General features: G+C 35.0%; 1 protein-coding gene across 3 annotated transcripts in view; it reads left to right on the top strand.

The window, feature by feature from the left end:
- CSMD3 (CUB and Sushi multiple domains 3) overlaps window positions 1-13323 on the top strand; it is a 1201062-nt gene that overhangs the window by 161709 nt on the left and 1026030 nt on the right. For all 3 annotated transcript variants that reach the window (XM_035011782.1, XM_035011781.1, XM_035011780.1), the window contains exon 3: window positions 4644-4756. In XM_035011782.1, coding sequence (XP_034867673.1) covers window positions 4644-4756 — 113 coding nt within the window. The remainder of the gene's footprint in view (window positions 1-4643; window positions 4757-13323) is intronic.

Here is a 13323-nt window from a genome sequence, read left to right as displayed (position 1 = left end):
GTCAGCACAGAGAACACTTGAACATGATTAACAAATTTATCTAAAAGATATATTGAACACTGTTCCTAGCCAATGATAAATACCCATTATAGGAGCCAGAAAGATCCCAGAATAATGGTTCTTTAAGAACTTGTGAATATATCACACGGCAAAAATAACTCGGCAAATGGAATTGAGACAGATGTTATAATAGAAGATATCTGAATTATCAATTTGAACACAATTTAATTACATGAGCATGGAAAAGTTGAGAACTCTCTCCATCTGGAGGCAGAAGAGGCAACAGCAGAAGGATGAGGTAGAGGGAAAGACCAAAGAGAATTACAGAATGAGAACTTGGACTGCCCTTGCTGACTCTGAAGATGGAGGAACGAGGTCTCAAACTGAGAAATGCAAGCAATCTCTAATACCTGAGAATGACCCCAAGTCAACAGCCGGCAAGGAAACAGGACCTTAGTCCTACAACTGCATAGAATTTAATTCTGGCAACAGTCTTATAAATTGGGAAGTGAAAGCAAATTCTGCTCCCAAGGTTCTAGAAGCAATGCAGCCCAGCTAACACCTTGATTTCAACTTCATGAGGCTCAAAGCAGAGAACCAGCTGAGCTATGCTCTACCAAGACCTATGTAACTATGAGATAATTAATAATGGGTGTTAAGGTTGTGGTAATTTGGATTAGGAATAGAAAAATAATATGCTTTCCTTTATAAGAAAACTAGGCATGTAATAAAAAAAAAAAAACCAGTATCGGACCCATAAAGCAAATCTCAAGAATTTCAAAGGATTAAATTCATACAGAAAATGTTATCTAATTGCAATGCAAATGAGATATACATTGGTAAGAAGACATAACTAAAGCAACTCATAGGTTTATAATTTAAAAGATATACTTCTAACCATGAGCCAAATAGGAAATCATGTAGCTTATGCAGCAAAAAGAGGAAAATTTACAGCTTTAAATGCTTATAAACCCTAGAGGAACTGCCAGATAAGTGTGTACAAGTGAACTTTTGCAAGAATGTTGATGAAAACGCAAATTATAAACAACCCAAATGTCCATCAACAATAGAATGTATAAATTTAGTGTGGTATATTTATTGCAATAGATTCCTATATAGCAGTGGTTCTCAAAATGTGATCCGTGGATCCTTGAAGGTCCTGAGACATTTTTAGGGGGTCCACAAGATCAAAACTGTTTCCATAACACTGAGACATTATTCACACCATTTTCATTGTGTTGACATTTGTCCTCAGGGTACAAAAGTAATGGTGAGTAAAACTGCTGGTGCCTGAAAACCTCACAATTAGTGACCTCAAACTGTACAAATAGTCATTAGTCATTGTATTCGTCACTGCCACACACTTTCAGTGTGGAAAAAAATCCATTGTACATAAGAATATTCCTGTTGATGCTATAGTTATTTCATTAAATGTCTACCCTGTAATTCCCCTCTTTTAAATGACCTGTGTAACAAAATGGAAAGTATGCAAAAAAAAAAAACAAAAACAAAAACGTAGAACCTTCTTATGCCTACCAAAATATGATGGTTGTTCCAAGGAAAAACAGTTGCATAATTGAGTTGTCAGCTGAACAGGCCACATTTTCATGGAACATTCTTTTTACTCGAATAACTAACATAAACTACAGTTAGTCAAACTTGGGTATTTGTTATATATTTTTTTCCAACACACACACACACACACACACACACGCACACACACTGAACCTGAATTGTTATTTCAAGGGAAAACAATTGACAGGATTTGTTGTCTATGACAAAATCTAGTTTCCAAGTAAAAAATTAGAATTTTGGAAAACTTCCATCCATTACTGTAAGTTTTAGAGCTTCCCCAAGTTTAAAGATTTTTCTAATGTGATCAGTAGCAATAAAAATAAATGTGATTTTTTGATACTTTATAATAAAATGTATCAACATTTGGAAGATTTAACTCAGTGAACGGATATATTCCAAATTATTAATACATGTTAAAAATTGAATTGGTAAAAAGGACCCATTATAGAAACAAGGTGAAGCAATGAATTTTAATGCCACAGAGTATAAAAATTAATTGGTATGGTTTGAATTCAACATTGCAATTAACTTGTAAAGTTCTTGTGTACTATCAAAGAAGAGTATCCACTTATCTGCAAAAGCCATTAGAATTCTCTTCCCTTTTCCAACTACATATGTGAGGCCAGAGTTCTTCATACCCATCAACCAAAATAATATATTGTAAGATACTGAATAAAGAAGTAGATATGAGGGGCTCCTGGGTAGCTCAGTCATTAAGTGTCTACCTTCAGCTCAGATCATGATCCCAGGGTCCTGGGATCAAGCCCCGCATCAGGCTCCCTGCTCAGCGGGAAGCCTGCTTCTCCCTCTCCCACTCCCCCTGCTTGTGTTCCCTCTCTCACTGTCTCTCTCTCTGTCAAATAAATAAATAAAATCTTAAAAAAAAAAAAAGTAGATATGAGAATCCAACTGATTTCTGTTAATAGGTCAGATATTAAATAGATGTTGTTTCTTTTTTTTTAAGATTTTTATTTATCTCGGGGCGCCTGGGTGGCTCAGATGGTTAAGCGTCTGCCTTCATTTATTCAGCTCATGATCCCGGGATCCTGGGATGGAGCCCCGCATCGGGCTCCCTGCTCCGCGGAAGCCTGCTTCTCCCTTTCCCATTCCCCCTGCTCGTGCTCTCTCTCTCTCTCTCTCTCTCTCTCTCTCTCTCTCTGTATCTCTGTGTCTCAAATGAATAAATAAAATCTTAAAAAAAAAGATTTTTATTTATCTCTTTGATAGAGAGAGTGAGAGAGCACAAGCAGGGGGAGCTGCAGAGGGAGAGGGAGAAGCAGGCTCTCAAGTGAGCAGGGAGCCTGATGCAGGGCTCGATCCCAGGACCCTGGGATCATGACCTGAGCCAAAGGCAGCCACTTAACCAACTGAGCCACCCAGGTGCCCCTAAATAGATTTTCAAGAACAGAACACAATATGTTCTTGTCATTTTTGTTTTGGAAAAGATAATTATTTTGAATTAAAATATGATTTATGTCAACATGCAATGTGCCTATCCTGGTTATTTTTAAATTAATAAATGCACATGTAAAAAATTGTTCTCAGTTTTAACTTAAATAGGGTATTTATTGATAAATCTAGCCCACAAAATCTTTTGGGGGTTCTTAATAATTTTTAGAGTATAAACACACCTGAGACAAATGAGAATTATTGCTATCTAGCATTGAAATATATGGTAATTTCAATGTAGATCAATCCTACATGTGCAATGTTGGGCAAAAATAGCAAGTATATAAAAAATAGTATAATTCCATTGCATAAAATTACTAATTCTTATTATATTAATAATAAAAATGAGAAAATAAATAACATAAATGTTAATTCATAGAAAAATTAAAAATTATGTTATTTCATTAGTTTTAGTAAAATTATATCCTGTGTATGAGGGTTTTTTTAATTTTTAATTTCTTTTTTCTAGTTTAGACAAAGTATCAATTGTAAATCAATTGTATAATCAATCTTGTAACTATATGCAATAAGTTATTTGCAAAATTCGTAAAAAATTATGGTAAAAAATGTCAGACAAATATTTGTTTTATAAAAATATGCAGTATAGGGGTGCCTGCGTGGCTCAGTCAGTTAAGCAACTGCCTTTGGCTCAGGTCATGATCTGGGGTCCTGGGACTGGAGCCCACATCTGGCTCTTACTCAGCGGGCAGTCTGCTTCTCTCTGCTCCTCCCCCTTCGTGCTCTGTCTTTCTCTCTCTCACACACACTCAGTTTCTCTCTCAAATAAATAAATAAAATCTTTTTAAAAATGAAATATAACCAAAAAGTAATCTGCAACTATTAAATTTAATTGAATTTATTGAAAGTTTAGAATCTAATAAAACAAAATCACATCATTTGTAGACTTTACAGTTTCAAGATTTATTTAGATCACATCTCTTCCTTTAATATTAAATTTTAATAAAAACTCCCCACTGTGTAAATATATTCTAAACTATCAGGAAAATTATTTATTTGACAAAAATACCTTCTGAATATTCAATTGTTAAAATAAGGAGCAAAAGACACTAAAAACACATACTCTCACAACTCATCTCCCAAAGTCTAAATTAATCAGTATTTTCATAGAGATGATATATGTAATAGATATGATAAATAGTTATGCACAGTCACATGTATGTAAATAACTTTATACATACCTACAGTAATTGTTTTTGATGAGTGACTTTTAATCAATATGTGATAAATTTGTTCATAAACCCTCACACACACACCCACCCACCCCCACACACCCATACACACCTACTTATACAAAGCTTATGGATATGATAAATGACTTTTTTTAAAAAAAATTTTATTTATTTATTTGACAGAGAGATACACAGCGAGAGAGGGAACACAAGCAGGGGGAGTGGGAGAAGGAGAAGCAGGCTTCCCACCGAGCAGGGAGCCCAATGCGGGGCTCAATCCCAGGACCCTGGGATCATGATCTGAGCTGGAGGCAGACGCTTAACGACTGAGCCACCCAGGCACCCCGATAAAATGACTTTTAATGCTCTTTCAACTCTATTAGGTAAAATGTCTATAATACTAACAATTAATTCCATTTATGTTTTTAGGTTAACAGGATTCCATCTGCCACCACCAGTGACGAGTACCAAATCTGTGTTCTCACTACGTTTGACCAGTGATTTTGCAGTTAGCGCTCATGGGTTTAAAGTATATTATGAAGGTAAGTGATGGCAATATAAAAGGACCACCGCCCAGTCTAATAGAGTCAAACCAAAATTCTCTAGGATGGAAATGGAAGAAGAATCACCAGGAAGGAAGATACAGTTTATCCTGTTATCTCAAATCCTGTCCTGAGAGTCACCGTCTTAATAATCATTAATACATAATAAAATGCTAGAATGAGTAGGCTTTCATGTTTCATTGCAGTACCTGAACAGAGGAAAATCTTTCCCTTAAATCTTCTTAGGAGATGAGACCATGAAACCATTATGGGGTTAGACATTAACAAAAGCAAACAAAATGAAAGTAACAGGAAATAAGGTCTGATTCAAGATTCAGGCATCGCAGATTCCACCCTGTTTGCTCTGCTAGAAAATAACCTGGTAATCTGTCTTCTCCACAAGTTAGTCAAGACAAAAGGTCTATTAAGAGACAAGAGTTTGCATCTTTCATTCTAAACCAGCCTTTCCAGTCCCACAAATCCATAATCCCTAAAACCACAGAAAAGAAAACTAAGAAGCTCTTGAAACTAAAGCTTTTATCTAGAAGGTGGAACAAACTAATTTGGCATCAAAGCCTGACCTGAACTAATTGGAGGCCACTAATAACCTTTATTTATCCCACACAGTGTGGGTACTCATGTTTCATTATGCAAATATTGTTTGATAATTTGGTGTACCACAGGCTCTGCTGATGGTGTTAAAAATGTACAGAATCTGCATGTGTTCCTTTTTTATTTATAAATTCTGATGATAAAAATACTCTATTCCTGAAAGTTTCAGATGGAGGTCATGGACTTGTAATTTTTTTTTATGGGATTTGACAATGAAGTTGCACCTCCTTTAGGGAAGAGCCCCTTCCTACCTATAGGAATAGCATATCAGATTTCAACTCACCTCCCCAGGACCATATTACCAGAATGCATCACCCAGATCTAAAATCATCCTAAGAGATACACAAATACAGATACAGATACCGTAGCAGGGGTGGTTACTTTCTAAAGCACATAATAATTCAAAATATGATATGTTTAAAGAGCACACTGGAGACCATATATAAAGTAGAATTGCTTTAGTATAAAGGTTAATAGTTTGCATGTGGGGAAAGTTTTAAATCAAACATTTCATCTTAGTGCTATCTTTCTCACTAGAAAAAATATCCCTTAACAAACAATTGAGTAAAAATACTTTCTCTTTTTTTATATCCTAAATAATGACACATCATTGCAGTTTTAACACTATTTTCTACCCAATACATTTCTGAACTATCTTTTGTGTAGCAGGGGAGGCTGCATTCTAAGACTTTTTTCCTCCATTGTGCTAGTAGAAATCATTATTTTTCTAAGGTGCTTTCACAGTAGTCAAGTATTTTTATCTTGGCAACTTAATTCATAGTTCAAAACACTACAAACACAAAGGTTTAATTTTAAGTGTAATTTTGGCAATATTGAAGGAGTTAGTAATACAATAATTTTCTATTAAAGGCTCCTTAATAGAAAACCTGTACTCTGTTCATCCAAGTATAAATATATTTTAGGTTAGTCTATTCTTTCAGTAAGTACTAAGTACGCTGAAAATGTACTAACTTGGAAGATGAGTTAGGATGTTACCATGTTTCCTGACTCGACTGTCAAGTTTCATGAAAAATACTCAAAAATATTTTCAAAGCTCTCCATGTTTTCTACATATATACAACATTAAATTTCTGTCTTTCCTGCTTCTGTAAAAATGGATTCGTAGATCTTCATGACATTTAAATATATGTTCGGGAGGTCCTGACTTAAAATATAAGGTATTAGGTATCTATATAGTATTGAGTGATTGGAATTCATGTTAAAGAACATCTTCAAGCATTGATTTGTGATGGTACCTTCTACCCTGTGTTAGTTTTCTATTGCTATTCTAACAAATGAACACAAATTTAGCATCTTAAAACAAAAATATATTAACTCACAGTTGTGGAACTGAGAAATCCTGGTGGTCTCCGCTAGTTTTTCTGTTCAAGGTCTCGCAGGGCTGAAATAAAAATGTCAGCTGGTTGGTCTCTTATCAGGAGGCTCTGGGAAGATACTAGTGCCCACAGCTCCCAAAGGCCTCTACCTTCCTTGTCCTTGGGCCCCACATCTGAGAGCCAGCAAGGGGTGCACTGCATCCTTCTCATACTCGGAATCTCTCTGACTTCCCCTTCTGAAGCATCCCTCTACTACCTTCTTCCCCCCACAATCTCTGACTTCAAGTAGACAAAGTTCTTGTTTTAAGGGCCTGTGTGATTAAATTGGACCCACCTGGGTAATCAAGTCTGATCTCCCTGTGTAAAATTCCTTACACTTACTTACATTTGCAAGGTTCTTTTTGCCTTGTCCCATGACATATTCACTGATTCCAGAGATATTTGGTTGGGGGGTTGGGGAGAGTAGGAATGGGTTTCATTTGTCCTACCATACCATGGGACACTATGTAACGTTTTACAGAGGGAACAGCTGCAAGTGTTTATTTACTTAACCAGGGCCAATGAGTCTGTCAAGACCAGCTGGTGTATAGTAGTCCCCTCTTAATCACAAGGTATATGTTACAAGCCCTTCAGTGGATGCCCGAAATCGTGGATAGTTCCTAACTCTCTATATACTATATTCTCTCTTATACATACATACTTACGATAAAGTTTTGTTTATAAATTAGGCATAGTGGGGCATCTGGGTGGCACAGTCGATTAAGTGTCCCACTCTTGATTTCAGCTCGGGTAATGATCTCGGGTTGTGAGATCAATCCTGACCTCCGCTGGGCTCTGCGCTCAGTGGGGAATCTACTTGAGGGTTCTCTCTCTCCCTCCCCTCTGCCCCTTGCCTGTCTCACACACTCTCTCTAAAAAAAAAAAAAAAAAAGTAAATAAATCTGGGGAGCCTGGATGGCTCAGCCAGTTAGGCATCTGCCTCTGGTTCACGTCATGATCCCGCAGTTCCGGATCGAGCCCCACACCGGGCTCCTATTCAGTGGGGAGTCTGCTTCTGCCTCTCCTTCTGCCCCTCCCCCCGCTCGTGCACGCTTGCTCGCTCTCTCTCACCCTCTCGCAAATAAATCAATAAAATCTTTAAAAAAGTAAATAAAATTTTAAAATATTAGGCATAATAAGACGTTGATAATAATAAAATGAATAATCATAATAATATACTGTAATGAAACTTTGTGAACATGGTCTCTATCAGAATATTCTGTACCCACCCTTCTTGTGACGACGTGAGACGATAAAATGCCTACGTGATGAGACGAAGTGAGGTGAATGACGTAGGCACTCGGATGTAGAGTTAGGCTACAACTGACCTTCTGATGATTCGTCAGAAGGAGGATGATCTGCTCTCGGACCACAGTGGATTCTGGGTAACTGAAGTGGAGGAAAGCGAAACTGCCGATAAGGCGGGACCATCGTATTGTGAAGTCCGGAAAACTTAGTTTGAAATTTCCTTCTTTTTTTTTTTTTAAGATTTATTTATTTGCGAGAGAGAGAATGAGAGACAGAGAGCATGAGAGGGAGGAGGGTCAGAGGGAGAAGCAGACCCCCTGCCGAGCAGGGAGCCCGATGGGGGACTCGATCCCGGGACTCCAGGATCATGACCTGAGCCGAAGGCAGTTGCTTAACCGACTGAGCCACCCAGGCGCCCTTAGTTTGAAATTTCAAAGCTCATTTTCCGCATCCCTACATTTCGGATCCAAGTTATCATTCCATAATTACCTCAAATTAGAACTCTGGACCCTACTCCTACTACAATAAAATTAATCTACGAATTTGGACATTTCCTCTAAATTTATACCTGCACGTTTTGTTTTTTTTAGATGATCCTAATATCTGAATCTCATTAATTTTCATTACATTTTCCTCTATATAATCATTTCCTAGTCATCTTTTGTTTGAAGTATAGTTGACACACACTGTTACGTTAGTTTTAGGTGTACAACATAGTGATCCAAAAAATCTATAGGTTATGCTATGCTCATCACAAGTGTAGCTACCATCTGTCACCATACAACCCTATTACAATACCACTGACTATATCCCCTTTGCTGTACCTTTCATCTTAATCTTTCAAAGTATCCTAAGACCTTGTCCTTGTGTATTAGAATTTATGAGAACCCTCTTTATTAGTAATATTTGTGTATCTATCTGTGTTTCTCAATCTGCCAACACTGGACCACATGCATCAGAATCATCTGGAGAATTTGTTAAAATGTAAAATATAAGATTCTTGGCCCCAATTACATATCCTGAATCAGACATGGAATGAATTCCTAGAATATGCATTGCAATTCCAATTGTAAATCCAATAAAGAATATATAATTGATAAATGTAAGTCAGTCTCTGATCTTCCCAGAACTCAGTTCTTACAAACTTCTATTGCCCTACTTCAGCCCATTTACTTTAAAACTCTGGGGGTGTGTTTCACAAATTTTGATTGAGGTTAAGAGCTCTTAATCATTTACTGGAAACACTTTTAAACTCCTTGAAGTCAAAGCTGTGAGTTGTTAAATTTCTGTGGAAAATTTTCCCACTAATATCTAGCTGCACTTATCTTTATCTTTTCTCATTACTGTCTACCATACACCTCAATATCTTGTCACTATTTCCCAAGGTTTTTTTTTTTTTTTACAGTACTTTAGTTTCATTTTTTATGTTAATAAAAACAAATAACTAAAATACTGTTCTATGAAACAGTAAATTTGAGAAACACTAACATATACTAGGTTGAATAGTAATATAATCATTTTTCAAAATTCGATCAGGATAAACCTGGTAAGATCTGTGTTCTGTGGAGCTCATAGTGAGAAATACTCTTAGGTCTTTTCTAAATCTGCCAAACAGAATTCAAAATATATTCCAGTTTCTGCTAAAAGTTGTTTCGTATAACAGAGTTCTTTTACATTTTACTTCAAAGATGCATAATCATTTTTTATAGGTAAAAGGGTTAAAAGTTTTCACCTTTAGAAAATATACTGTTAAATCATTTTTATCTTTTAATTCAGATACAGAAATTTGGCTAATAACACTTTATTCACTGAGTGATCTCTTTGTGCCAATCACAGTGCTAAACATTTTACATGGATTTTCCCACCCTAGAAAATTATATGAAAAAAATTTAATAAGCAAGAATTTAACAAAAAATTACATTAACATAAAATATGTATAAATTCCCTGCAAATGTAAACCATATACATTTTGGAGACCTATTTTATATCTAACTATAAACTATAATTCCATTTATAGTTAAATGGGTAGGATCACATAAAGTTTAGTACAAAAGAGTATTATAAAAATAAAAATTACTGATAATGTATATTAAAACAATATGAAACATAAAAGCTGAAATGTATTCTTACATTTATTATGGGTGACCTATATTTCTTTGTTCTTCTTAACTACTTGACATACAAATGAATATTTGTACTACTTACTATTCTATTTAGCTATCTGTCACAATTAAAAGTTTGTCCTTGAGGGGCGCCTGGGTGGCTCAGTCTTTAAGCATCTGCCTTTGGCTCGGGTCATGATCCCAGGGTCCTGGGTAATGCTCAACAGGAAGCCCGCTTCTCCCTCTCCCACTCCCCCTGCTTGTGTTCCCTCTCTCACTGTCTCTCTTTGTCAAATAAATAAATAAAGTCTTAAAAAAAATTTAAAAAAATAGAAGTTTATCCTTGGGAACATCAAATGACTTTAGTGATTTTTAATTTTAGGGGTTATTTTCAATTCCTAAACTTTAAAAATTTAAACTGCAGTACCATGAAATTTAATGAAGAGCTTACAATTTAAGATCAAGTTAATTATGGTTCTGGCAAGACAGTTGAATTGTAGCAAGAGAAATTTATGTAATAAAATTAAATATATTAAACAGTTTGCTACCAATAAAGGTAAGTTAGGTTCATAAAAGAAGTTAATGGATCATTACCTTAAATACTTTTAAGAATAAATGAAAGATATTACATTTAAAAAAAACAGATGTCATACATGTAAAGACAATTTTTCCTCTTGCTCAAATTCAAACCTTTTGCCTTTCAGGTTTCATAGAGTCAGCCTACTTAGGTAAAGAAATACATCTCTATCTCTTCTTCCCTGAACACCCTGTACACACGTCTTTGGCCTATTCATTTCTTATTCTTTCAGGCTTTATGCAGGACTTAATCATTTATAGAAACTCATTTATAGAATCCAAGATTGAGCCCAAAATGCTCAATGATCTTCTTCTACATGCTTAGATATGTACATGCCTTGTCACAATACTGTCTCTTACCGTTTTGGATGTTTTTGCTCACATAGGCTATGAGTAGCTTAAGGGTATGGTATCTACTTTACTTGTTTTACAAACATGTCTCCTGAAACATGGAAAGCACTTAATACATGCTTGTTAAACTCAACTGATATATAGATATCTAATAATTTCATCAGTAATGAGGAAATTTTTTTTTAAAGATTTTATTTATTGGGGCGCCTGGGTGGCTCAGTTGGTTGGGCGACTGCCTTCAGCTCAGGTCATGGTCCTGAAGTCCCGGGATCAAGTCCCGCATCAGGCTGCCTGCTCTGCAGGGAGTCTGCTTCTCCCTCTGACCCTCCTCCCTCTCATGCTCTCTGTATCTCATTCCCTCTGTCTCAAATAAATAAATAAAATCTAAAAAAAAAAAAGATTTTATTTATTTATTTTGACAGAGAAAGAGAGAGACAGCAAGACAGACAGTGAGAGAGGAAACAGAAGCAGGGAGAGTGGCAGAGGGAGAAGCAAGCTTCCTGCTGAGCAGGGAGCCCGATGCGGGGGCTCAATCCCAGGATGCTGGGATCATGACCAGAGCCGAAGGCAGATGGCCAACGACTGAGCCACCCAGGTGCCCCAGTATTAAGGAAAGATTTAATATATCTCCCACTTTCCAAGAATTAAAATGCCAGTCAATGTCTTAAAAGGCAGATGTAGGCTACGTTTAACTACTTAGAACTTGTGATATTCATTGATATTTACCTTAAATAAGTAAGGTGTAGTGGAATTTGGGGCTTTTTATTTGAGAAAAGCCATAAATGATATTTAAAATTATTTTCCTTTTATGCATATGTTCTTTGCTTTAAAATCTTTACTTACCTGAAGTAGTTTATGAAGCATTTTTAAAAATACAAAATTGCTCATATAGCATAACAAGAAAATCAAGATGAAAATGAAAAATTGCTAAAACCAGTGATATATGACCTATTTAATCTTTTTGATTCATGTGGAAAAGATAAGATAATGTTGAAGATGGTGTTTTATTCCCCAGAAATAGGATTATTAAACTTATTATGTAATCTCATTTCACATTGAATTTCCTTCTTTTATATATGTTGCTAAATGTGTTGTTTCTGCCAACTGCTATAATTTATCATTTTGATATGTGTGTTAGAATGAAGTTTGAGACTGTGATAATTTAAGATTCCAGTTATAAGTCAAAGATTTTTTGTGTTTTCTACATTCAAAGACCATACATTGTGATAATTTGTTATAAGTAATAGCTTACAAGAAAATATACTATAAGCTTGGTTAAGAAATTACTTTGTGAATTTATCTTGATTCCCCCTACTAAAATGTAGTAAGTTAGAAAAATATAAATTAATGTTTATTATTTGACTATAAGAATAATCGCATACCACAGAAAATTAAATCTGAAATGAGTTTTTCCTTAAAAAATAGTTATGCTCTTTAACAGTTATAATTTAATATCATAAAAAAATAAACATAGATAAAATAAAATGCAAATATTTTAACAGGAATAATACATAGCATCAATCATTTTGAGTCAATGAATATGCCTACTGTATAAGATAAAATTATATTTCCATATAGAGAAATAATTGTTATAAAATCCTATTTTTAGTACTTATTACACAACTCTCAGTTTAAAGATGATTTTTGGTCATTTTTCCCATACCACATAAGAAAACATAGTTTACAAAATGCATTCAATATTCCAATAAAATTATAATTTTTCTATCTATACAGTATGCTGTCTTGTCTAGAATATTCTTTAAATTTTGTATACCTTTTAATCATATTTTTAAAAAGTCAACTTCTAACACTAATGAATGTGGGAAGCTGTTATCAAAACCTTAATTAATGGAATTCCCCCGGAGAAAGGGAGACACAAAAAGACACCAAAAGTTTTTTATTTGGTCACAGGTGAAGCGAAGTCATAACAGGAAGTAAATGGGAAATAGATAATAAAAAAACAAAAGGAATGCAGGAAGCTAATCTGAAACAATATTAATTAATAATATTCTTGGAACAACATGTTGATGTTTCCTCGTATGATGAAATGTGAATTGACTTCAAGGCATAGTTTGTGGGGCTTTTAGTATTATTCAGGTAATTAAATGTTCCTTAGTTATTGTTCTTTTTATCTATTACATTAATGATAATATTTTCAATTTGTAGTTAAAACAATCGCATCTTCTAAATAGTTTTCCTCATATTCATTTGAAAGTACCATAATTTGGTTGTCTGTCATCTTTGAAGGCACTTACTGATACTTTTGGTTCTTTCACCCTGCTTTCAATTGGAGACTATATTT

This window comes from Mirounga leonina, unplaced genomic scaffold (assembly GCF_011800145.1).
Source record: "Mirounga leonina isolate KUSES-001 unplaced genomic scaffold, KU_Mleo_1.0 Mir_165, whole genome shotgun sequence".
NCBI classification, from domain to species: domain Eukaryota; kingdom Metazoa; phylum Chordata; class Mammalia; order Carnivora; family Phocidae; genus Mirounga; species Mirounga leonina.
Note: the sequence above shows the minus strand (reverse complement) of the source record. Positions and strands in the feature narration are given on the sequence as shown.